The sequence below is a fragment of the Leptodactylus fuscus genome, chromosome 3 (assembly GCF_031893055.1).
Source record: "Leptodactylus fuscus isolate aLepFus1 chromosome 3, aLepFus1.hap2, whole genome shotgun sequence".
In the NCBI taxonomy this organism is placed as follows: Eukaryota; Metazoa; Chordata; class Amphibia; order Anura; family Leptodactylidae; genus Leptodactylus; species Leptodactylus fuscus.
The window spans coordinates 24,114,956-24,142,159 of NC_134267.1; the positions used below are offsets into that span (position 1 = coordinate 24,114,956).

At 46.8% G+C, this 27,204-nt stretch overlaps 1 protein-coding gene across 1 annotated transcript; it reads right to left on the minus strand.

The window, feature by feature from the left end:
- Positions 1-378: 378 nt before the first annotated feature.
- On the minus strand, positions 379-27,204 carry PPP1CB (protein phosphatase 1 catalytic subunit beta). The gene is made up of 8 exons (XM_075267199.1): positions 27,074-27,204; positions 10,316-10,447; positions 8,788-9,018; positions 6,856-6,960; positions 4,879-4,950; positions 2,685-2,836; positions 2,433-2,567; positions 379-1,289 (listed from the first exon to the last, which is right to left on the minus strand). The coding sequence occupies exons 1-8, from the start codon at positions 27,123-27,125 to the stop codon at positions 1,185-1,187; spliced, it is 984 nt and encodes a 327-aa protein (XP_075123300.1). The 5' UTR covers positions 27,126-27,204; the 3' UTR covers positions 379-1,184.

Here is a 27,204-nt window from a genome sequence, read left to right on the forward strand (position 1 = left end):
GCAAACTCTCACTTCTAAACTCTAGTTCCAGAGCTTGAATGCAACGTTACTCCAGAATACGCATCCAGAAGAATTGCAAATGCGGGATGTGCCGATGGAACGTAGAGGTGCTTTATGTGCAAACCAACATTTATTCTATACATGCTGTAATAGATCTCAACAGAAACAGGTAAATGGGGTGGGTGTGGGAATATGGGAGGCGGCAAAGACAAGTTTGACCACAGATGCCCCAAGACGCAGAATGTCAGTATCAAAATAAAAAAAAAAAATGGAGACATCTAATGAACATTACAGGATCGATACGCTGCAGATACCGGCTCATTCTCCTTTAACATCAGGCTGTACATTTTATAAAGCAAGCTGTACACAAACCATATGTACCAAGAAAGTCATCTTTAATGTCAAAGCAGATTAGAACAGAACAAAGGGGGGTTGTTTGTCAACATAATGAAATGGGGGGGAGGGGCAAAGAAAGACATTTAAAAAAAAGAAAAAGGAAAAAGAAAAAAAAAAAAAGCTAAAAGCGTGGAAAGCCGAAAATACCACAGGGCACACACAACGGGTGATGATTATTGTTTCTCAGAAGTCAGAATATACAACTAATGCTATAAAAAAAAATAAAATAAAAGCAGTGAAGTTTTAGAGACAAAGGTAAAGCGTAACCCCTTCAATGCCAGAGGAATGGGGGGAGGGGGATTGGGGGGGGGGGGCTGCACCCTGGCTCTGGATATAGCAACAGAGAAACGTTGCACTGTAATATGCATTTAGCACAGTTAAGTCCTGCAGATCCAGCCGGCACTGAAAGGGTTAACACGACAAACAGCGGCGCTGCAGCAGGACGTTGACAGCAGGGGGCCGCATTTTGACCCTGGGTCCTTGGTGGGGACTAGCTGCATTACTATAAACATGGACCTCTTGCAATGTTGTTTGGTGCTTAATATGTTATGTGCATAATATATTCACTTGTTTTTGGGGGAGTGGGGGGTGGGGAGGTTTGGGGTATGAAGCAGATTTGGACAATAACTCTTTTTGAATCCTTTTACCTGTCTCGTGAAGGTAAACGCGTGCGACATTTTAAAAGGGGGGTCAGAATGGCTGGGTGATGTTAACAGTGCACACTTATTATAAGGTGGAGTTTGTCTTGATGGAGGATCTGGTGCTGTCTTATCGGCAGGATATGCTCTTCACCTCTTCTTGGGAGGATTGGCTGTCCGGGGAGGCGTCACAGGGCGCCCTGAGTTCAATCCCCCATACTGATACTTTGCTTTCTTTTCTGAGGGTTTCAGGATCTGTGAGTGGAGAGAAGGAGGAAAAAAAAAAATCAATTCAGATATTCAAGAATAACAGAGAATTAGAAATGTGTAGTGAGAACTGAAAAACATTTATCAACGAGTGATCAATGTCTGATCGGCGGGAGCCCCACAGACCACTAGAGGTTCCTTCTCACTGTATGTCTGCAGAGAGGAAGAGGAGGAGGAGGTAGAATGGAGCAGTGGTTGAGCAGGTGAACAACTATAACCAATACAGACTGCCAAGCGTCAAGACTAAATGGAGTTGTAGTTTGCTTGCTCAGCCACCATTACATTCAAGCGCCTATTCACTGCAGACACAAAAGGATGAACATGGACTCTGGCTCTTGGTTCTAGTGATCGCTGGGGGTCCTGCAGATGGATGAGAAACATCAATTATGGAAATTGCCCTTTAGAGGCGCGAGTCAGATCGCATTTTTACATCCTTCTAGCAGATCTGTTTAATGGAAGCAAAAAGTTGACAAAGATGGCCAATTGTTTACATACAGATGATTAAAAAAAATAAAATAATATTATATATATATATATATATATATATATATATATATATAATTTTTTTTTTTTTTTTCGGGACAGATATTGGCGTTTGTTTTTGCAGCCATTAAATGGATGTAAAAAAATGTGATCTGATTGGAGCCACCAATATGGAAAATGGAGCTCCAACATAAAGGTATTTAGTCTGTATAGTTATTGCCATCGGCACAAGAATAATGATTTTTATAACCGGGATAATGTAGCAGAGCTGCAGGGCCATCGCCACTAACAGGCCGGCTGTGGTTAGTTTCTGTATGAGAAGTGTATGGAGAAAGCATCCCGCTATGTGACACGGCTTCATGTATTATTACTGGCCAAGGCTAAACACAATTCTAATGGTTTTCCACAAACCAGACGAAAGCCCTGGTGCTCTTACAGAGTCATACATACAGTCATATTACAGGAGTAATCAATGATCAGTGGGAGTTCCCAATTTCAGACCTCCACCAATCTGATGCTGATGACCAATTGAGCCAAAAACGGTTTGTATGATAGATCTGTATTATAGCATGGCCTTAAGGCTTTTCCTCACTGGGCACAGCTACATTCAGAGAGTACAGCTTAGTGAGCAGACAGGTCCTGCATTACCTGGAAGGAGCACATCAGGGTTTCATCCACACTCATCATGCCACCAGCATTATCAAACTCCCCACAGTAATTTGGGGCAGAGAACAGGGTGACCAGCTGCCGCTTGGCAAAAAATTCATAGCCATCTTCTACTACCTGTGTACGGGAGAAGAAAAGCAACATCAGCAAACAAGAAACCAGTCAGACAAACATAGAAAAAAACTTTAAATAGCAAGGACTGTAAGAGATGTGCTCGTTCCATCACCGCCCTACCTGATGGGCCCGACAGATCAGGTCCAGGTCGTGCCGATTCAAGAATTTGCTAACCACATCTGCTCCAAAGGTGAAGGAGACACCACGGTCATTCTCGCCCCAACCCTGCACATCTTTATCCGGATCTGACCACAGGAGGTCACAGAGCAAACCTGTAAAAAGAAGAGGAGGGATGAGATCAGGACGACTTGCCTCATGTGCCCCGAGCGTTACACAAACATCCTGAGAGGTCAGAGGAGAAACGTGTCAAGCCATGTAATCCACACCTGTGTATGACCGAGACATGAGGACGGAGACTGCGACATTAATCTGCCAATCCTCAATAACTAATCTGTTCCAGCTTACATCGGTCTGTGAGAGACAATGCGGCAGCAACTTACAATTCAATGTGCTGTGAATGAAGCTCAGAAGGGTATTCCAATGAGAAGTTACCTTCTATCACCTGGATAGGGGACGACTGCTGCAAATATACAGAATGGAGGTCCTGAGTCTGACACCTGCACACTAGCACTCCATTCATTTGTATGGGACTGCCAAAGAAAATCCGTAGAGAGTTTGGCTCCCCCTACAAAACAGGTGAATGTCACCTAATCCTCATATAGCTGAGGGTTTGTTACAATCTAGACAATTCTCTGTGTGCTAACTACATCTGTGGTACAAATATCTCTCCTTTATCTGTCTAGGTGAGAACTAACCCTCACCTGTAAAGTGTTAGGGGGTGGTCTCAATACAGACCCATATCCCATATCCACAGGCTAAGGGTCTGATTAACCACTAGGACTTCCGCAAATTCGAAAATTGGGGTCCTGTCCCCCTGTGAATGAACAGAACAACGGACATCGTATACTCCAGTCATCTCTTTGGGACTGACTGACTTATCTGAAGGGTTTTCAGCCTCTGAATGTGAACACTGATGGAAAGTAGAGAACCTGTAAATGGAGACAAGGTGTGGAACGTTTCCTTAAAACAAGGATTAATCCTCACTTCACATAAAACCAGACTCCTCCTTTGCACTTTAGACTATGAATATATGAAGGAAAGTTGCCAGCGCCAAATGACAGACAATTTCAGAGCAATATTGTAATTGGGGGAAGTCAAAGAGCACAAGTGTGAGTAGGTGCAAAGTGCCGAGGCAGGAGGGAAAGAAAAAAATATAAAAAGGCCAGATTTCGGGATTTCATCATGCCCTATTGCTTTTGTTATCATGGGAGATACGATGCTGCCAGATGTATCTGGTGGGAACGGAGGAGTCTGACAGCACCTGGGTTTCCCTCCTAGTCACGATGCATACATACTTGTCGCACTGGCCATATGAGGGGCAGCCAGTTAAAGTGTATGGTAAGTTTCAAAGGGCATCTTCACTTCGGACATTTATGGCATATCCAGAAGATAGATGAGTTCTAGAGGTGATATTTGCCCCCATCATGAGAACAGGGTTTGGCTATTTTTGACCCATCACAAAAGTGAATGATCTTAGGCCCCGATCTAACAACAGGCGTGTTTCCCAGGTGGAACTTGCTTGTATCTGACATGGAAAAATACCCTATGTATGTGCCCACAGATATCACAAGTTATAATAACTTGTAACAGCAATAACCACCTGTGAAGCCAAGAAGGAAAAAAGCAAAATGATAAGATCGCCTGAAGTAAAGCACAAGCAATCCCTGAATTCCAGGAACACAGCACAGAGTGTTCAACACAAGAAGCAGCTGAAATAGTATACAAGCTCAAGTAGTGACATGTAGATAGAAAGAACAGAGGACGCCAAGAGGAAGACGTGCAAGACACCTGACAACTACTAGGGGAGACTCGCCCTCCATACACAGAAATGACACACACCCTATACAAATCCTACACACTACTGACATCCCTTAGGATTCATCATCTCTAGAAGATTAGAGGGGTTCGACTCCTGACACCCCCACCGCTCAGATGATTGCAGGGCCTGTCAGAAGCCGTGTGCCATTCACGTGAACAGGACTGCGCAGCAGTCAGCACCAGCAGTGTATGGCGTTGCTTCTGGCCGGTACAGTGTGTGGCTGCAGGTCCTGCCATCGGCTGAGCAGTCTGAGTAGCAGAAGTCTGACTCCAACCAAACTGCTATAATAAAGTCCTGGAAAGCCAGTTAATCCAGTACAGCAGGTATTTATGATCCATGACGGACTAGCACGATCTCTGTGCGGATAACACTCACCTGTGTCCGGGACGTCTGTGGGCCTCATGATTCTTCTGATTTGTTCCATAGACTGTAGGTCTGGGGAGAGACCTGGAAGAGAGAATAGGAGACCATTATTATCATCCCTAAATACTTGTGTCCACTACAGGAAAGTAAACAGCTGAAGGACACAGCCCCGGAGATAAGAGAAGGCTACAAATAGCTATGTGGGAATGTGGCATGGCTGGCAGGGTTTGTGCCTTGGCATTGGGATCATGGGTGTGGATGCCAGATAGAGCACACTCGTCCTACAGGGTCAGAACAATAGGTCAGGTGGTTATAAAAAGATCTGACTCCTCTTCATATGGAACGGTGATACATTCCCTTACATTCACCCACTTTGATTTGGGTGGGGAGAAATTGAAAGTGTTCAGTGCATATGTAGATATCGGCAGAACAATTTCATCGCTTCCCGAATACTTTTAGAGCCAGTGCAGAAGATGATGCAGACAGGGAGACTACATGACTGCCGCTGTTTTGGGAACTAGGGATTCGATGGCTACCAATTTCACTTTTTGCAAAGGGAGCCATGGGTGGTGGAGCTGGTGGTCTTCACAATGGATTCCAACTCGATTGCCAGAATATGGATTGATTTGTTTTGAAGCTTCACATGCCAGTGCACATCAATTTACACAATTTCTAAAATGACAACCTGATCAGCCCCTTTAAGGAAGACACCTCTGTCAGGGTGAAGGTGATTGTATTGGAGTGTCCTCCTGTCTATAGAAAGTCAGTGGTCTCCAGTTTTGGCTACCACCTCACAGAGCACTCTGCATGCCACAAGCTGTCATAACTTTTATTACGCTAATGCAAATAGAGGAGTGTCAGTAACTGAGCTGTCGTAAAGCAGCACTACGTAGGAGCGACTCCTCCGGGAACCAGTCAGGCGTGTTCTGTTACACACTGTCCCCATAAGAGGAACAACGGGATCAACAAGCACCAGACAAACAAAAGGAGCCAAGGGACACAATATCGAGCTAAACCATCGAGTCAGGAAAAAGTTGAACGCACTTCACAAAACACAGAGAATACACTTTTAGGTTAAGGCCACACAAAGCAAAACAAAGTGGCGGCTGGTGTCAGTGCCCAAAAAACCCAAAACACAATTTAACACATCTTTTAGATCAATTTTCATTCAGTATCCACAATGCAAAATAAACACTTTTTAGTTGTAATACTTCATTTCAGATGTAATACTACAATTTCAGATGCAACTGTTTTGGGGTGTTTTTTTTTGGTTTGTTATTCGCAAAAAAGAAAAGGTGTTGAAAGTTTAAAATTACTGAGAATATGACCATGGCAAGCCTATCAAGGCCCCAGGATGCCTTCACAACTTAACAGCACCCAAAATCTCATTGGGGAGGGCTGTAGAATTAGGAAGGGGGCCCTTGGGGATCATATCTCTCTGAATAACCTCTTAGGTTCTGCAGTCAACAGTACCCGCAGCATCTAAGGGGTGCCATGTAAAAGATCAGAGTCCTCAACAATTGCAGACATGGCCATGCCCCCCACCTGTATCACAGACCTCACTGTGCCCCCCCCCCCCACACCTGTATCACAGACATCAGAGTCACCACATTTTCCCTTTACAAACTCACATGCAACTATTTCACAAGTATCCAGCCATGTTCGTGCACTCAACGTATGGGAACCACAGTTGTATTTGGACCACACAATGATCAGAAATGACAAGTCTAGCTGATCATGACTGCTGACATACACACACACGTGCATGTGCCCAATGGGATAACAATGGAAACTCTCTCATTAGAAGCGTCAGCCCTGGTGAGCAGTAACCAAACCTCTAGGGTCCACAGCTACCTGCCCATCTCCTGTGCTGACCTCACCAAGCAGGTTACAACAGGTCGGTATCCAAAAATAACCAATAAGACCTAAGCCATGGAGATGACCCACAGGAGCACATAGGCCCTGCCTTAGATCTCTGCCCTCTCTCACCTCCGTGGCAGCAGAAGATCTTCTCATCCACAATGGCAGCAATCGGCAGGCAGTTGAAGCAGTCGGTAAATGTCTTCCACAGCTTTATGTTAAACCTCCGTTTGCCTAAAAAAAAAGCAGACAGAGGGGGGTTATATATTTATTGTAATGTGGGTCACAAGCGCAGCAAGGAAGAAGAGAGGAGGAATCAGCAGTTTATTAATGCGGTATATCTCTGATCATCACATATCCAGCAACGCACTCTGTACCAAACCCCTAGATACAAGCCCACCGGTCTCCATCAGCCCTGTGCCAGGGTGTGCACAGTAGAATTACAGATCCATATAATACCCTATTATACACATCAGTGTGCCCCTAGTTTATTCTTCAATTCATAGATTCATGTCCCCAGCACATCCCCTTTTCAGGAAAGTGGCATGAGTGGCACAAAGACACCACACCAGCGTTCGGCACTTGGTATTAGGTTTTCGTCTTCTGCCGGCAGAAGATGGAAACCTGTCATGCTGAGTCCGGCCGTGAGCGCCGGTGAGTGTTTTGAGCTCTTCGCAGCGAAACCGTTTTTTTAAAACCGGACACAGAGTACTGCATGTCTGATTTTGTGTCCAGTAAAAAAAAAAAAAAAAAGAAAAAGCGCGGTTTCACCGTGGAGAGCACAAAACGCTCACCGGTGCACACGAATGGGTTTGAAAGATGTTGGCAGGTTTCCGTCTCCTGCCCTTTTTGTGCAGGAAACAAAAACCTGCAGAACGGAGTTCCGGGCGCAGATGTGAACGAGCCCTGAGAAGTGCAACTTTTTATGCCAGAAAACTGGAGTCCAATAATAGATTTGCACTATTGCCTCTTATAAAGTTTATTGGGGCGATTTATCAGGACCGGGATTTTCCGAATCAACCTTAAGTGCCCTGCTGGGAATTGGAACCTAATTTACGAGGAGGGGAACACCTTGGCCCCTGAGCCTGCACAGCACACTACACTAGGTCCTAGCTGGACTGGATTTCTGGCATAAAACAAGTGTACGTGGTGATAAATCTAATGGGGCCGATTGCCCAGTCCACGGTTTGATTCTTCTTTTTGCGGCTTGTATGCCCCATAGTACCCCATATGTGTATTGGCCTATAGCATGGAGTAGCTGTGCAGTCACATCTGGAGCTGCATTAATCTATTCTGCTGGATTTCCTGCGATGCATTGTGGGATTGTGTACAATATAAACATTGTAAAAGAAGTTTCTGCTGCCGTTCTTGCACTTATCATGTATTGCGGTACGTACAATGGCAATCGCTGCACATTTTCTGCCAGCAATTCTATGACAAAAAAAAAAAAATCTGCAGCACATATTTTGTAGATATAGCCTTAGACTTTCAATGAATTGCATCAGAATTTTGAATGCAGCTCTGGATGTGGCTAAAGGATATAGAAATGAATGCAAGATAAGATCAAGTAAAGTTAAAAAAAAAAAATTTAAAAAAAGTGGACGGGGGAGGTTTGGCAGGATAGAGGTTTTGGAACACACGGCATATGGAGGGAAGATTTATGGTGCGCAGGCTGTACAGCCCCCACGGCTGAGGGAGACGTATATAAAATACTTTCACATACAGAGATTTGCTTTCAATCCTTGCCATGTAAGGCCATGATCACCGAGGAACCTGTATATAGGCTGTGAATTTCTAACATACATTTTAACATGCACCTGTACCAGGGGATCCACCTCAGTCTGGATCCGGGCAGTTGCTGCCACTAAGGACTGGTTCACATTGGTAGAAGTTGTATTTTCGTTTGATCAGATTGCAGACAGACCTTTAGACAATGATAATTGCCACAGCCTCCTATACACACGGCGGGATGATTAAGGACACTGACACTACAGATCTTTCTAGGTCATGACACCCTTTGTCATCAGAGACATCGTCAGTTTACTGGATTCGGCGACTTACACTCATCGTAGAAGCCATAAATGCGGTTGATGCTCGCACACTCGTGGTTTCCTCTGAGCAGAAAGAAGTTCTCGGGGTATTTTATTTTATAGGCCAGCAGCAGGCAGATGGTTTCCAGCGACTGCTTCCCTCTGTCCACATAATCCCCCAGGAAGAGGTAGTTTGCTTCTGGGGGGAAGCCGCCATACTCAAACAACCGGAGTAAGTCTGTGTACTGACCATGGATATCACCTGGGGGAGGAGAACAGAAGAGTCAGATTCATCACAATCGGGATTCTAGAGAGGGCAATGGATAACAAGGTGTCCACTGATGACTTATACTTAGGGGCAGGAGTCTGACACCCAGGACCCAGCAGTTAAGCTGTAACGGCGCTCTCCGATTGCCACTTCCACTTCAAAAGCCACATCTCAGTCGTATTCAAGTGAACGTGTCCGAGTTGCACGAAGCACAGTCACTATACAATGTGCGGCACTGTATTTGGCGAGCACTGAAAAGACCATGGCATTCACCAAAATGCTTAAGGATCTTAAAGGACAGCTCAATGATACGCCTGGAGAAAAACTGGAGCATCTCTTGAAAGAGGTTTTTATTTTAAGCTTCCTGAAGGGGGCTGACTCTCCACTGGATACCTGTCCGAAAGGACAGGTGAGTATGCACTGCATTATTGTAGGTCTCCTGAGGGGTTAACAGAAAAAAAAAAAAAAAACGAACCAGAACAACCCTGTAATATACTTCCAATTACTAAGTGTAATATCGCTGCTTACTATGAGAGAACATTAACAATTGCTGCAATGTGACGGTGTAAGGACTGGCTCACATCTACATTCGGTATTCCTATTCGGGGAGTCCGTTTGGAGACCCCCGAACGGAATACCGAGCTCATTTAAAAAGCGGTGAGCAATGAAAGCACACGGACCCTATAGACATAAATCATGCGGACACCACACGGACCCCATTATAGTCTATGGGGTCTGTGTGCTTTCTCTGCTCACCACTTTTTAAATGCGTTCGGTATTCAATTCGGTGAGGTCCCCAAGCGGACGCCCGAATGTAGATGTGAACCAGGCCTTAATAATCATCTGATCTAAAATCAGCAGCAAATTTCACTATAATTTGCTACAATGAATCGATGTAAATAGAATGCAGCACGACTGCTCACAGAGGACTCAACGGCAATGACCTCACCAGTCTGACTAATGTGGATACAGATTGTGCCATAACTAAAACATGTCAAGTATGTCTGACTAAGCTGAACGTCCATGTACATTAGAGGTGTATTGTCCAAAACCTAACAACTAAGGGACAGACCGTAATATTTTCATCAACATAGCTGTATGAGGGTTTGTTTTGTGTGGTATAGCTGGTAAATTTTAATGATACCAGTTTGGGGGATATATATCATCTATTCATAACCAGAATAGTGAGCGCAGCTCTGGAGTACACTACAGGATAAGTAATGTAATATATGTACACAGTGACTGCACCAGCAGAATAGTGAGCGCAGCTCTGGAGTATAATATAACTTACCGCAAATCTTGAGTGGAGCCTCCAGTTCCAGCAGGATGGGCTGACTGAGGAAAATTTCCCTGGACTTTATACAGAGACCACGCACCTCAGCCTCCGTCATCTGCACAATCTTTCCGGGGCGACATCCTCGCACTGCAGAAAAGGAGGGGAAAGAGTGTGAGGATTACAGTGAAGGACTCCATGAATAGTGCCTGTAGTGTCCTATATTCTCATCGCCCTTCACCCACCCATAGAGGATCGGTGTGTATCACGTGATATATGTTTAGGGGTCCTGATCTGATATAATGGACTAGCTAGTACATGTCTGGAGATGGTATGTTCTCCGTGTATGTGCATTGGCTTCCTTTAGGTCACCTACAAAAACAAACATACAGACTCAGATGTGACTGTATTCTCCGCTGGGCATATACAGAGTCAGTAAAGGACAACCTTAGGACATTACTCCTCTGTCCACATAAGAAAACTGGAGGACACCTGAACAGGCAGAAGTCATCTTCAGAGGCCGCCATGTTCAAAATGCCCGTCTGATTTGCACGGACAGCCAAAAGACTATTTTTAGACAAATGGAAAGTCTTGGCAGTTGCCCAGCAGAAGCGTCTCATCTACGTGAAGGGAAGCTGAGCATTGAGGGACGTCACATGAGGCCCCCGCAGCAAGACTGGAAATCTACACTGCTGCCTCATCCCTCGCCCGGACGCGGAGGACCCTGACTGGGCAGTTCTGACCCATCCTCACATTCAGGGGCTTCCACCCAATATATTAACAAGTCAGTGACCTGGAATTAAACGTGAGGTCATGCACCTGCTTTACTAAACATCTCTGCATTATTTTCCTGCTTCAGAGACCCCCTTTAGATGTGTAAATTTTACTTCCACCTAAGATGTCTTTTTAGCTCAGGTGCAGAGATCCTCCATCCTGTCCATAGGCTGAACAGCCGGGATTACAATGGATGCTTTGTGTGAATTGATCACAAGGGAACCTGCTATCTAAATCAGGGCTTCTTAACCCTTTTATTTCTGGGTACAGGGTGACTTCACACATGGATATGTTCCTAATTCCCTCCAGATACAAAGGAGTGAGCTGTGTGCAGGGTGCGTGTGCCCGTCCTACAGGTGCGGATCACAGACAGATGGCTTCTCACGCATCACAGAACTGGTAATGGGAGAGACAATAACAGCTGACGATGCCAGGAAAGAAGGGGAAAAAAAACACAGGCGCAGAAAAGAGAGCATTAAAGGAGCCGCACGCCAAGGCAGACGCCTTCAAGGGCTCCTCCAACAACGTCAAGTGTGACACTAATGGACTGCACATAGACCTATTAAAGTCAATGAGGCCATATTTTTTTTGTTGGTCCCTGAAGGTACCACTGAAGCCCCTCACATAGAGTCTTAAAAAAGAAAGGACCACTTTCAACCACTCTTTTAAGCAAGTTCCATACTGGACCCCTCCTCAGTCAGCCGAGCAGGCGCCTAATCTGCAGACAAAGTGAATAGAAGAGATGTGGAAAGAAGAAAACCCCATAAAGTGAGCTCTGCATCCAACCTATATGGAACGTACACGGAACGTCTGAGGAGCTGGCCAAACATTAGACATGTATTATTCATGGTCGGTCTGTGAAAATGCTAAATCCTTTCTGCCCTGGTTTGTGGCCTGGTCTGAGCGGTCATGGATGGGATGGAGAACTATCAGTCGTGCTTGGTGACCAGGCCTGCGGAGTCAGAAAATATGAGCAAACTTCTAAATAAAATTATCAATTATATTACAATGATTAGTAAAGTATAATTAGATGGATCGATTGATGCCTAGGAAACAATCACTGGCTTTTTCATGAATTGGAGAATACGTCAGCCATCTAGGATGGAGTCGGGCTGGAGAAAAATAGAGGAATCTGTATCAACGAGAGAGGTTTGGGCTACTGACTCCAGTCCTGGTACCGTTATTGATAGCCTATCCTTAGGCACCCGGGACCTCGCAGATGACTTGTACAGAGACAATGAGGCTCTTGGTAACGTTGATATACCGTGAGCGAGGCCGACTGTATCACTGAAGTCCCTGCAGTCATGGTCTTACCCATTAGCAACCGATCAAGACAACAAATGTCACCACTAAGATGGTTAGAGGAAATCTATAAGACTCTGCCAAATTTCTAATTATTTACAAAAATATATGTTTAACCTTTGTCTACAAATATAAATGTGGTTACGTTCTTGGCACAATCCCTTTAATGTGAGTAGTCGCGATGCCTACGGTACCACAATAGAGAACCCGACCTCAGGCGGCCGGATACAGCTACTAACATGGGTGAGACACCGTCATCCTTCAGCTTAAATAGGTCACCTGGTCTGATGTAAATGAAGCTGCGCAACTGTCTAATACGCTCAAAATTTCTATTCTGGTCCGTTTTCTGTTAAGATCTACATCCAGAAGCTGGAAATCAACAAAGACCCAAATACTTGTCACAGCTGAGGTTTTGATACAATCTCATCAGTCTAGACAATCTAGGAGCTTATTAAGTTAGGAGCTCTCGAGTCAAAAACTTTGTTACAATGTATCAGCACATTGTCCTAGACACGCTCCTATTCACTGACAGCAAGCGGAGAAATTCACGCACAGGCCACAAACAGCTCTGCTGTGCCAGACTAAGCCCTGCCATGTGATACAACATAGTCAGCCAAACCTAACCCTGCCAAAGTCAATAAACCACAACCCCCTAATAAAGCAACAACTGGAACTTGTATTCCATCCGCATACCAAAGCGGAGAGGTGAAAGGCGGCACTTGTGCCAACAACGATAGGGGCAGTAATCCTAGTCAGTAAGAGGAATGGAAATAAAGACAAGTCACAGAGCAAAAACTGTAAATGGAAAGTGTAATGAGGACGGCGGCCATATCTGTGCAACCTTCTATCAAGAATCCAAAGGCCCCTGAAGTCAGCAGAAACAGGACTGCAAGGAGGTCGGAGCTTAATACGCGGACGTGAAGAGCAGAGGGTGGATATGTGATGAGTGTTTACACCCCCATGGTGGACATGACATTTAGTGGGTACGGTAAAAGTGAGTCTGTCAGTAGAAGAACTCCAGTACCCTGCAGAGATGCCATTGTTACACAGCCCTGATGCAATTGATAAGTATATGAGGGTTTCAGGCTCTCTGCTAGTAGCGGAAAAAAGAAGCGACATGCCCTATCTTGCCACGGATTCCACGGCTGAATCAGCTGCGGCATCCGCTGCTCGAGACACGCTTCAGTGTAGGCCCATTCATTAGAGCCTACACAGGAGTGGGATGCCAATGCTGCATTGGCATTCCGTCCCGGTGTGGGACGTTAACATGGCACAAAAGGTTTCCACAACCTGTTCGTCCATGTGAACATACCCTAATGGGGGGCTGTAGGTGAGGTTATGCTACATGCACGGTGGAGCTGTGGGTACCACACATGGACTACTATTACTATCCAGGCTTGTCATGTGGCACATACAGGTTCAACATCAGAACGGATGGTACTCTGTGCTGAAAACACACTACAGCACCCTAAATAACCTACATAGCAGTACCCAGACATCTGCCACCTTCCCTCCAGCCTACATGTAATGTACAGAGTCGGCACAGGTCAGGATTTTCTATTTTTGTGTGTGCAGTCGATGGAAACTTCTCCTTTCACATGGAAACCTTCTCCTGAGCTGCGTCTTATGACCATGTATGGCCACCTCCTGCCTAGGGTTTTACGAGAGCTTCTGACTGTTACACATAGATGGTGTGCACAGTCACCACAAGGCCTTATAGGATGTGTAGCGTGCGCTGCAGCCCACATGATACCGAGAACAGCATCAGATGATGGGTAGGAGATAAAGTACTTGTAACACCTATAGGCTTCTCTACCATATTATTAGAAATCAAATATTAAAAGGGCTTGTCTGAGGTGGGCGGGCGCTTGTTATAGGGCACAGAGTGGATTTATGGGTTTCAAGATAAGGGGCTGCAGAGGAACATCACTTTATGGGTTGTCTATATGGAGGTCCTTAATTTCAGATTGGTAATGGAATCCTCATTATTAGAAAAGGGGCAACGACAAAGGCCGAGAGTTGCAGCAGTGTCACCATCTACCAAACAGTGGCAGATTATGGTACTGCAGTTTCCAATTCAATTGTCTGAAGCCACAAGTTGTGGCAAGCTGCATTTTTTGTTCAGGGTTTTTTAATAAAAAGCCAATAGTGGCTTCAAAGGGAATGAGAAATATAAAGGAAGAACTTTAAGTCCATGTGCACATGGCAGAAAGAGGGATTTGACCCTCTTCGGCCTCAGATTCCTCACCACTTTCTGGCCCTGTGCTTCCTGTGGCTGAACAGAGCTCTGGCCTTCTGTCGTGGCTTTTACTCTGACTAGACTCATATGAAGAATAGGTTTAGTCAGCGGGGTGTCTCGTGCCACGGGTTCTGTGGCTTTAGCAACTGTGGAACCCGTGGCAAGAAAAAGCAGCAGCTTTATTTTCAGAATCTTACATCATTCTCTGGCCATAATTTGTAACAGTCATAATCAGGGTGTTCACACATTATGTCCGCCCATGGGGTTTCCGTCTTAAGCCCTGGAAAAACTGCACAGGGGACGGCTTCCCGGCGGTCAGCTTTAAAACCCATATATTTGAACGGAATTTTAAAGCAAACCGCCGGGGTCCGTATGCAGCCTCTCCGCAGGGAAACCGTTTTTTTTTGTCCGACTGTGTCCATGAAAAAAAAAAAAAAAAAAAAAAAAAAAAAGGTTTCCCCGCAAATAGGCTGAATACGGGCACTGGAGTTTTGCTTTAAAAGCCCATTCAAATGAATGGGTTTGAAAACTGACCACCAGCAAGCCGTCCCCGAAGGCAGTTTTTCCGGGGTTTAGGACAGAAACTCCACGGGTGCAAGTGTGAACACCACATCAGCCACAGATAAAGGAGTGCGAACTTACCCTAAGTCTCCTGCATGACCAATGGTTTACATACTATACTCAAAAGTCTATTCTTTCCCGCCAGGACCTGCACAAAAAAAATTAAAGCCCCACCCTGGTAATAGACATCACCTCTTAGCCCTTTAAAACAGGGCGCACCAAAGTCAGGCTGGTAAAGCCCTCTGGGGTGTATCGTTCACTTTCTCAGTCCCTGAGACTTCCAATTTGCTTGTGAGTTGGAAGGTCAGTCTGCCGATCACATGACCAGTCGGAGGCCCTTCCTGGAGCTCCATAAGGTGAGCAACGTGCCTGGTCACAGCGCATTACTTTCTATTAATAATCCCTGCACTACAGGGCTAAGCAGTAATAGATGTAGTCAAAGTCAACTTTAAGCTGAATCCAAGTTATCACACTGAATTGTGAGGGATTACGGCGAGCAGACATCACTGCTTGGGAGATTAGGCCGTTGCCGGCAGGTTTCCCACACTTATCAATCAAGCTGACTATACGTTTTCTGAATGGCGGCGTTTACTGTAAGAGGGATAATTCCTGCTAAAATCAATTTCTTGCTGCACTGGCATCTTCCTGTTCATTCCCCTAGATGGTGAGATAAGCCGTGTGTGTGGCAGCGCTCCGTCAGTACAATGAGCTATTCATGAAACCAGGACGGCAGATCCATAGCAACACCTCGTGTAGCCTGCAGCCAGAGCGCTGTGTAAACGATACAGCGGGACAACCTACACTAGCTCCATAGGAGAGGTGTGCAGCAGGCCGCGACAGGTTGTATTACATTAAGGCGGCTGCTTGTGCCCAAGACTACTGCGTAAATGACCAAAACCCCATGACATTTCCGTATAATATCTGCAACCATATATTTTATGGATGGATCAAATGATGTGAGATCTGACTGCTGCACAATAAGGCCTCAATCGCAACGCCAAGTGCTGCAGCCTCTCCATTATGTACATGGGCCTGTCTACCTGCATGTCATTAATCTAGTCTGCAGCAGCGGTGATACATCTTCTTGCACTTCCCTTTAAGACCATACATATTGAAAACGATAAAGGATGTTCACAAGGACACTCAGCAGCTCGCTCCACTGCAATAGGCACCCAATATGGAGTAGCTCTTGCTGCTGGTGACATATACTACATAGTGGCTGTGCTTGATATTGCAGTTCAGGGTGCTTCCTATAGAGGGCAGCATAACAGAGGCACTGTCTCCCTATTTACATCTTGGGAGACAGATTTGCATATTCCTCCCACGTTCCCTTGCAGTGGAGCGACTATGGCTGTACAAGTCTCCACACACCGAATAGGTGGTTTCTCCTTAAGGAGGAACATTATCCCCGTAATCTGTTCAACCCCAGTCACTTGAATGAGACTAAGCTGCCGCTGTACCATGTGACTGCCGGACAATGACATCATTGGCGTAGGGAAGAGGCAGCAGTGGTCAAGCGCTGTTGCCTCTGAGAATTGGATTTGCCCGATCAGCTATTCAAACTCCCACAATCACATGGCGACAAAACATCCTAAAGACAGACCATCAATATACAAGTCCCACAAAACTCCTTCAGGTTAAGGCCCCACGTAGTGTCCTGCAGTAAAAAAAAAAAAAGCATTGCGGTAAAAATTGTGGTGGCAACACATCGCGGTTCTTCCCGTAATGCTTTTCAAAGAAAGTTCGCAGAGGTTTCCTCTGTGGACATTCCTCTCCCATTATGCCTATAGGGAAACAGCCAGGATTTCACAGAAAGGAGACAAAATCTGTGAATAAAGTATATTACACAAATACTGATAGAACGCTAAGAGTTGTCCTAGGGTTTAGTGACACTTTACGGTAGTAATACACAACATATCGTATCACAATTATATGGGCAAATCATGCACAACTACTGCAGGGAATCCTTCCTGAATGAAGAAAGACATCCGAGAGAAAAAGGGAAAATTAAACTCAAAAACGCCCCTCCATCCACCTGTGTATTAACCCCATATGAGCAGCAGCAGATGAGCCAATCCATTGTCTTGTCCTGCTGGTGGCTGATGCTTAAAGGGATCTGACATGTCAATGGAAAATCACTGGCTCAGGCAGCGGAACTTTACCGTGTTGGCACGGGCTGGAGAGGCTGATGCCACACTGCGATCATTAATGAGGATCCGTCCATCAGGAACACGTGACCACGGGGAGGGAAAAATAACACCAGCGAAGAGGATGCAACAAACCTGAGATCCATCACACATCATATACAGCCACCAAGGAGGAGATTTATTACACAGCACCTAGAAACAACTATGGCAGTCCAACCTTACGTGACACAATAAAGGAGGCCGCTCCTGTGATGGGAAATACAAGCCTGGTCAGGGTCCCTCAGCAAAGGGTTTATTGGGAAGATGTCACCCAAGCAGGAAACACCTTCAGTATAACACAATGTCTGTACAGAGACGTCACCTACAACTGTTACTACTTATATAGCAGTGATAAATACAAGAACTAAAAGGGGGAACTCCACAATGATGGAAATAGGATACGACAGAAAATAAAATTTGTACATCAGTCGGAAACTAACACAGCCAGAAGAGCCAGACATGGCTGCAAAACTGGTCCTGCACTTCTGCTCCAGGCAGAGATGTAAACGATAACAGGTGTGGTCTGATCAGACAGTGGGTCTTGTCACAAGAGGGTTAAAAGGCTTCCCCCGCCACCCTATAAAAAAGGCTCTCAGAGGCTACTTTTGGGTAGTGTAGTGACAGATCATTTACTCTTAGCCATATTAACCAAAGAGGGGTCATCATTGGACACAGTAGCAAGATCCTTGTTTCAGTGAATTGTCCCCATCTAGACCATTCTGTCCTGGCTGTTTGGAGATGTTGGGGCAGAGGTTACATGAGGTGAATAGCACGGCCCAGACAAATCACCAGTAGAGGATTCCTTTATTCCCCAACAAGGAAAAGCAGCTCCTGAAGTTTCCTTGCCCACCATCCAGATACATGGGGTGCACCACCCTGTCCTGTGGAGCAACACACTGCCCCCTGCTGGTGTGATGATGTGGGAGCCATCACAGCATCCTTGTATCAGTACTAGGGAGGTGACAAACTGTCCTAACAGCTCAGTGATATGTACACGACATCCTGACACTGCCACATTATTTTATTTATTTAGCTTACTTGTATAGCACCAACATATTCTGCAGCGCTTTACAGATATTGTCTGTACCCCACGAGGCTGAACTAGAACACGGGCTCCTAACTACACCTGATGCCTGGAGAAGACAAATTTAGGAGCGTTTTCTTGTTGTATGCAAATAATCATTGTACAAAAAGTTGTATGCAGCGACTGCATCAGCAGAATAGTGAGCGCAGCTCTGGAGTATAATACAGGATAAGTAATGTAATGTATGTACACAGTGACTGTACCAGCAGAATAGTGAGCGCAGCTCTGGAGTATAATACAGGATGTAACTCAGGATCAGTACAGTATAAGTAATGTAATGTAATGTATGTACACAGTGACTGCACCAGCAGAATAGTGAGCGCAGCTCTGGAGTATAATACAGGATGTAACTCATGATCAGTACAGGATAAGTAATGTATGTACACAGTGACTACCAGCAGAATAGTGAGCGCAGCTCTGGAGTATAATACAGGATGTAACTCAGGATCAATACAGGATAAGTAATGTAATGTATGTACACAGAGACTGTACCAGCAGAATAGTGAGCGCAGCTCTGGAGTATAATACAGGATGTAACTCAGGATCAGTACAGGATAAGTAATGTAATGTATGTACACAGTGACTGTACCAGCAGAATAGTGAGCGCAGCTCTAGAGTATAATGCAGGATGTAATTTAGCAGATAATGTAAATTATGGCTATATATGACCAGTATAACGTTGTTCATTCACTGTCCTGGTCTCTATTAATTTGATACTTGGCTTTCTGAAAGCAGATAAACCAATTAGACTCAGGTACTTCATGTCCATTGTGAACACTAATACTATGGGTTGACTTACTTCTCTGTCACTATACACACACGGCGCCACGTGAACCCGTTTACCAGATTAGCCTGCCGTCACTGATCTCATAGCTGCTGAGTAAGATTCTTCTCTATGAGCCCCTTTAAGTTGTGCCATGTCTTGAAACAAACAGATCTGTATTTGAGAGGTTGTGAAATCTGAAAGCCAATATCCTCTTCGTGTGCAAAACAAACAAACGGCAGGAGAAAAAAAAGTCATGGCAGGGAGAATGGCCGCCTCATTCTTCAAGGATCAGTCGAAGTAAATGCTCTATTCACAGCAGGATTACCAGGGGCAGAGGGGACGTTCTCAGCAGAAAGCCCGGCCGGATAACGCCTCATACATTATTGATGCCCTGCACCAATACATGCACCGAGTCACTGCTGACCTACCAGTGCCATTAGAAAGATGGATGACTGACCCCCGACAATCACTCAGCTTTCCCAGAATGGACATTGTACTAAAGCAGCATTGACTTTGTGTTGTCGACTCCATCAAATGTGATGTACCCCTTTATGGGCAATGCATCATAAAACGAAGCTTTCACTATGGGCACAAATATGAACATGGCCAAAGTGGACAACTCTGACTATATGGCTAGGACACCCCCTACCTGTAGGGCACATTGGAAGGTTGGGCCGCACAGATGTCTACTAAATTCAATGCAGCAAGGAAAGTCGGCGGCTTCTCCTAAGGCCTTATTCAGTGGAAAGATGTGCAGCTGTTTTGCGCTTTCCAGCCATTCCTGGTATGGGTACATAATCACTGATGTGTGACTAAGGCCCAAGTCTGACTAATTTCAGTGCGTTTCCCTACCCAACACATGAACCCCTGGGGTCAACCCTAAAATGTGCAACCCCTAGAAATGGTATTTATTGCCTTTAGAAGTGATGTTAAATAGCTAGGACATACCATTACTTCCTGACCAGTAGGGGTCCCACTGCCAGGACATGAGTGAGCCGAAGCACTACAGGGTGGGCCACAAGTATGGATACACCCAGATAAAATGAAAGTGGTTGCTGATATCTGCTTACTGTTTGTGGCATATTAGTACATGTGTGTGGGGGGGGGGGAACATTTGAGGCCGGGTGACGACCATCTGCAAAGCCGCCATTTTGGGATCAACTTTACTTTTTTTCCAATGGGAAGGGGGTCATGTGACATCAAACAGATTGAGAATTGCTCAAGAAAAACAATGGTGTGCTCATTTTTAACATAGCTTTATTCGTTATCAGGTTATTGTTACAGCCATTGCCATGTTGCAGAGGTTAACCGACAAGGAACGGACAGACAGACGTTGTATTGATGTCTGGTGAACGCAGTACCCGGGTCATTGCAGCAGACTTCAATGCAAGAAACCCTACGAGACTACCCATCTCCAGTGCCACAGTCAAACTGCTTGCCAAGTTTCGTGCCACTGGTTCGGTGTTGGAGAAGCCCAAATCTGGATGTTTGAAAACTGTCACCAATGACGAACCATCAATGGCTGTCCTGGCAGCATTTACCAAGAGCCCACAGTGAAGCACTCGCCGCATGTCCCTGGTGTGAGGCATCAGTCAAACGTCCATTAGACGGATACGGACTACACACAGACGACACCCTTACAAGATCCAGCTGCTTGCTCTCGGTGTGTCAAGAGTGGGAGGAAAGAATCGCATTGACAATTCAACACAATGGGCAGCACTTTGAGCACATCCTTTAGTGGGTTACTGTCATTGCTCCATGTCACAAATGTGTCAATAACTTGATAATGAATGAAGCTATATTAAAAATGAGCACACCATTGTTTTTCTTGAGCAATTCTCCATGTGATTGATGTGTCACATGACCCCCTTCCCATTGAAAAAAAGTAAAGTTGAATTAAAAAATGGCGGCTTTGCAGATGGCCGCCACCCGGCCTCAAATGTCCCCCCCCCTCCCATGTACTAATATGCTACAAATGATAAGGTGACATCAGCAACCACTTCCTTCCATTTTGTCTGGGTGTATCCACCCTATAGGATGGTTTTACAGATTTTCCCTGTAGGACTGGACCACCAGCTTGGGCTACGTTCACACAACTAAAGTTACAACTGATTTCGAGAAAGATTCAGGCTCAATCTGCTGACTTCTATTGTCAGGGTCTAACCAGCAAGCAAAGCCATGGAAGCCATGGTCGAAGGCCAAAGCAGAGCGACAGGACGCAGAGATATACAAGGAGAAGGTAGGACTCTACCATTCACAAAGCAGTGGCCTATACTAGTGATACAATGGGGAGGGGGGGGGGGCTCCGACTCCTTCAAAAAGTCTACAAATTCTGCAGACTGTCTGAAGGCAGATGTCAGAGGAAAGAGGGGTCACGCATGCCCAATCCTTTTGTTTCCCGCTTTGTCTGAGGTGCCCGGCAGTAGCTTATGGGTACGTGTAGGGGGTGTGGAGGACCGGGCTGAAGCTACTGACCTGTCACCTCTAGTCCGCCCCCGCTAACATGTCTGCTACGACTGTAAACATGAAGATACAGCAGCCCCTCCCCCCAGGCGATGTGATGACAACATGTAATGGATATATATATATATAGATATATATATATATATATATATATATATATATATATATATATATATAGCATTCCTGTAATATTTCCTAATCTTTTGCACAGGGTGGATGTTCACACTGCAGGGTGTTCAGCCCTATAGATGATGGGTGTATGTGTCACATGGTGTATTGGTGACCATCATCATGACAACTAATTGCACGGCCATTGATCTTTGTGTGTCTGATCTTTTGTAGTATGTCATTACAGTGGATGGCGGTCACACCAGCCAGTATTCAGTGATGTAGAGAGCGCCCCCTGAGCCAGCATAGCCACAGTAACTACAGACTGACACAGGGCACTCGTTGGCTATATATATATACCGGGGGATCTTATTACAGTGACATCGCTACCCGCATGAAGGGCGCCCTGCACTGCCAGGCTAAAAACAGCAGAGCAATCCCGGCGGTCATTTACTGACCGCGTCCATGATGTGAGCGGAAGCAGCGAGGACACAAACATCAATATAATCGTATACGAAAGACACAGCAGAAAATCTCTCATATAGCAATTCCATAAATGGCCTCGTGTTAGGAGGAATCCCCATCAGTCTGGAGGACACACGGATGGATCCCAAAATACACCAGGGAATTGCCTTATAACCCATGGTAGTGATGTACGACGCTGGGAGACCCGGCCTGGCCACCAGCTTCACTGTAGCATACTGTATATCATATAGGACAACGAGCAGGCAAGGGCGCCTTTAATATGGCCGGGCCCGTGTAGGACTGGACGACACACCTATAGGTTCTGTTACCTGGTATCAGCCGGTGCCAGGACATGGAGCAAATATAATGAAATCTCAGTGACTAATCCTCCCATCAGTCCCGCTTTCCTGTTTATTATACGCTATAACTACATTACACCAGCGACAATTCCCACTATGATCAGAACAGACTTCTGCAGCCGCACGTAACGGTCCACATGTAACATTTCTCGGGGCTGCGGTCCCCACAAATCTCAGAGAAGACAGGACACACTCAGGGAAAGCTCCGGCAGATCTGAGGCCCCTGCGGGATGGCAGATACGAGTCTCTTCCTCATTCCTCCCGAAGCCTCGGCTCTCGAAGGAAATCTCGTCTCTCTCTAAACAATGGCCAAATATAGTAGAAGTCTCTCCCGCACTCTGCTCTATGGAGACGTCACTTGCAGCCGATGCAGAGAATGAATCCCAGGATACAAGTCATTGGGTCCCTGCTCAGCCATCGTGACCTGGCACAGATTGTGCAAACTTCAATGTGAAAAACACAAGCTGTCCTGCATGGGCTGGACAAGGAGACAGCGAAACGGGCTCCTAGGCATTATGGAGCGGGGTCTTCCTGATAAGATGGTGTTTATGAGGCCAATGGATAGGTCTGAGGTACCTGGTTCTCCACTGATCCCAGATAACAGTCCAAGCGGTCACTTTCACCCCATTTATTATTCACACACCACAGTCACTGAGCAAAGAAACACACCCAGCGCACACCTTGCGTACACCATGGCCGCCAAGCTCCTCGCAGTAACAATTGTATCCAGGATACGTCTCCTTACATGCCGTCTCTTTTCCTCATAGGCTTAGATGTTATATGAGGTTTCTGAGGAGTTGGGACAAGCCGAAACCAATTCCAGTCAGTCATATTAGGTCCCACAGGGTCATTGGCCCAGTCTCCTGGTCAATGAAAAACCGTCAAAGGCTTGTTCTCCCAGATAGTCAATCACTGTCAATCTGATCCGTCTCCAACATCTTAATTCCCAGCAATGCCATAGAAGCTGCTGCATGTTGGGGGTTGTAATTCCGCAACAGGAGAAAACTCACAAAAGATAGATGCTGCTCCTAGAACTGAAGGGGTTCTCACTTGGCATGGACTCAGTAGGTGGCGCTATGTCATCTCCTGGTATGTTAGCCATGTGGTCTGGCAGACGCAGCCTCCACTTTCCCACTTGTTGATGCAACAACCCAAACCCACCTGCTTTGACGTGGACTCTGGGGGTGCTGCCTAATACTAACAGTCCCAGGGGGACACGTGGACATGGGGGTGCTGCCTAATACTAACAGTCCCAGGGGGACACATGGACATGGGGGTGCTGCCTAATACTAACAGTCCCAGGGGGACACGTGGACATGGGGGTGCTGCCTAATACTAACAGTCCCAGGGGGACACATGGACATGGGGGTGCTGCCTAATACTAACAGTCCCAGGGGGACACGTGGACATGGGGGTGCTGCCTAATACTAACAGTCCCAGGGGGACACGTGGACATGGGGGTGCTGCCTAATACTAACAGTCCCAGGGGGACACGTGGACATGGGGGTGCTGCCTAATACTAACAGTCCCAGGGGGACACGTGGACATGGGGGTGCTGCCTAATACTAAGTCCCAGGGGGACACGTGGACATGGGGGTGCTGCCTAATACTAACAGTCCCAGGGGGACACGTGGACATGGGGGTGCTGCCTAATACTAACAGTCCCAGGGGGACACGTGGACATGGGGGTGCTGCCTAATATTAAGTCACAGGAGGTCATCAGGTGTATGTTTCCGATGGTGCCTAATACAAAAAGTCACAAAAGATAAGATCATGTGGACACAGGTGGAGGTGGAGCCTAAGGCCCCGTTCACATGGGGCAAGAGGGGGCGGATTTTCGTGCTGAATCCTCCTCAAAATCTGCCCCCTTACAATAGAGGTCTATGTAGACTGCTAGTGGTTTGTTCCCGCTGGCGGAATAAAGAAGCGAGCTGCCCTTTCTTCAGGCGGATTCTGCATCCGATTCAGCCGCGGCATCCGCCACGTGACAGCACCCATTCATTTGGGCCTAATCCAGAGCGGAAAGCCACGACGGGATGCCGTACACTGCACTGGAAGCCGCAACGGAAAACAACATGTGGAATCCCTGTGTGAACGAAGCCTAATAATTACATGGACATAGGAGTTTAGGCCCCGCCTCGTAGGAGCCTATACACTCTAGACAGCCCAATCCAAACATATAGCAAGTGCTCCTATGGCATGCTGGGTAATATCATGGAGAAAGTAGAAATAAATGGCCCAAAGTAAAGAACTAGAGCAAGAGTAACTGATCCTAACTCACCAGTGTCAGGTCCCCAATAATACCCACGGCCTACCATCAGTGCACCGGACGTAGTTACTGGAATTCTGGGTATATTGGAGATTTACTATGAAAGCTATTCCCTACTGGACTCCGCCGCCTCCAGCTCCATATTACACCACAGACGCTGAGTGACCGTGTATGGCGGCATGGTGCGGAGGAAGCCGGTGGAAAGCAGAACCTTCAAGGGAAGGGCGGGCTGGAAACCCCATACAGCAAAGCAGAGCCATAGCAACAGGTCAGAAAGCGCACCGCTGGTTGTTATGGACAACAATAGAGAAGAGAATTCTATACAGAAGGCCCAATACTGACACACCGTACACAAGAGGATCCCCTCACTCCTCCGTCATCAGGTACCATGTACACTATTTAACACAGTGCCCACTCCTCTTACCCCCCGCACCATCCTCCCCTTCAGGGTATATTCACACACTGTAAATCTGCCATGTGTGAATTCATCCCAAGACCCTGACCCAATATAAGAACGTTCAGTACGGTTTTAGCTTTACCAAATGTATTATTCTATACGTAGAAAACGCCGCGGCTCACAAGTGACGTCCTGATGTGCAGGGGGCGTGGCCTAGTCAGTGACAACAATGTAGTCGCTTCATTATTCCAAGGATTCTGGATAAAGCTGCAGCACGGCGCCCGATCCGCGATATCTGCAGCCCGGGGCAGGGGGCCACAAGCACTAAACATCAACATGGCGACTTGTTTGCTCCCTGCAACAAATGTCTCCCACCCTGATACCGAATCTACCACAGAGCACTGGATAGCGCGGAAGCCAAGAAAGTTACACCCCCCCCCCCCCATACAGACAGGGAACAACTGCACGCTGCTGACATTTGTCCCGGCCCTTCTGTTACTGTACATCACCCTGTGCCCGCTACCCATCCCCCCCCCCCATGCACTATTTTCTGATCCTGACCCAACATCCCCTCCCCTCTGTGTAGTCACAGTACGCCAGCCATATCCACTCATCACCTAGATAGTAAGCTCCGCAGCCAAGAGTCCCGGAGGACGCAGGACAGGAAGATTCTAAGTATTCACAGCCCATCTCCTGCGCAGAGTGTGAGCTCTGCAGCCAAGACAGGACACTGGGCAATATAAATGGCATCAGAATGAGAGTGTGTGAAAGTATTCACACCCCGCCGGCTCCAGCCAGAGACATTATACAAAAAGCACAGGATTTAGGGTCACCCTGCAACCCCCCCCCCCCTCCCCAGGTGCCACTTCTAATACATGTATGATAAGTAATCATCCCCCACCTATCTAGATTGTCAGCTCTTCTGTACACAAGCTCGCGATCTGGACATTTTGTACCTATACTGCGCCACAACATATAATCTCCCCCCCCCCCCCCATGATCCAGTTAGATCCCTCTTTGACCTTGTGTCTCCCCCCCCTGTTGGAATACTTCTACCCCGGAACAAGCATACCCCATAACTCCACATATAACCGCAGGCTCCGCACCACCAAAGACTACAACCCCCAATTTACTGTCCCCCTGCAAGGGCTTCCCCCAAACTTTCAGGGGTCACTGGCACCAAACTGTGGCGTAACCAAAACACGTCTATGATACTGGGGGCGGCGTAAAACTTACACAGCCGGCACCATCTTGGCTCCCGACGTCTATGACATCTGGACACCACATCATGTGACCTGCAACTCCATCCCTCACTCTAACAACCCCCCAAAAAATATTGGGGTACCACTGCCACCTGCAATTGCATCATGTGACCCAAGTTGGGATTACTGTTCTGTGCCCCACCCCCCCTAAGACCCCAATCTCTTCATCAGAACCCCCCCACATGACACCACACCCCCTGTCACCTGCTGCACCCCCATTACTGACAGCTATGACACTCCTTTAATTCAGCAGCCCCTCCCCCTCCTCACATTGCAGCCCCCCACAACCCCAATCAGCCCCCCACCACTAATAAGTCACTCGGGGGTCTGCCTGGTAACATCCCCAAGCCCGGGACTAGCCGTAGAGCAGGACTGACGGGCGTCACTGGGGCTCCTGCGCCCCGGGCCTCTGACTCCTCTCCCCGCCCTCCGCCCGCTCCTCTCACCCCACAGCCGCCCCTCCGCTCCTCACACACCCGATCCTTACCCCAGGCCGCTCCTCAGCCCGCGGCCCCTGCTCAGCCCCCCCAGGGACACTCACCCTCCAGCAGGCGACTGATGAGACTGTCCACGTTCAGCTCTCCGTCCGCCATTTTGCGCTTCCCTCACCAGAGCTGAGCAGTACAAGCCGGGCGGAGCTGCGTCACAACACGACCGAGCCACGCCCCGGGG

Bases quoted from the DNA above. Each gene is read 5' to 3' on its own strand.
- PPP1CB (XM_075267199.1), bottom strand. From the start codon at position 27,125: ATGGCGGACGGAGAGCTGAACGTGGACAGTCTCATCAGTCGCCTGCTG. The intron at 10,448-27,073 runs GTGAGTGTCCCT...CCTTTTCTGCAG, and splicing joins CATCAGTCGCCTGCTGGAGG to TGCGAGGATGTCGCCCCGGA. The intron at 4,951-6,855 runs GTGAGAGAGGGC...TCTCTCTTCCAG, and splicing joins GATCTTCTGCTGCCACGGAG to GTCTCTCCCCAGACCTACAG.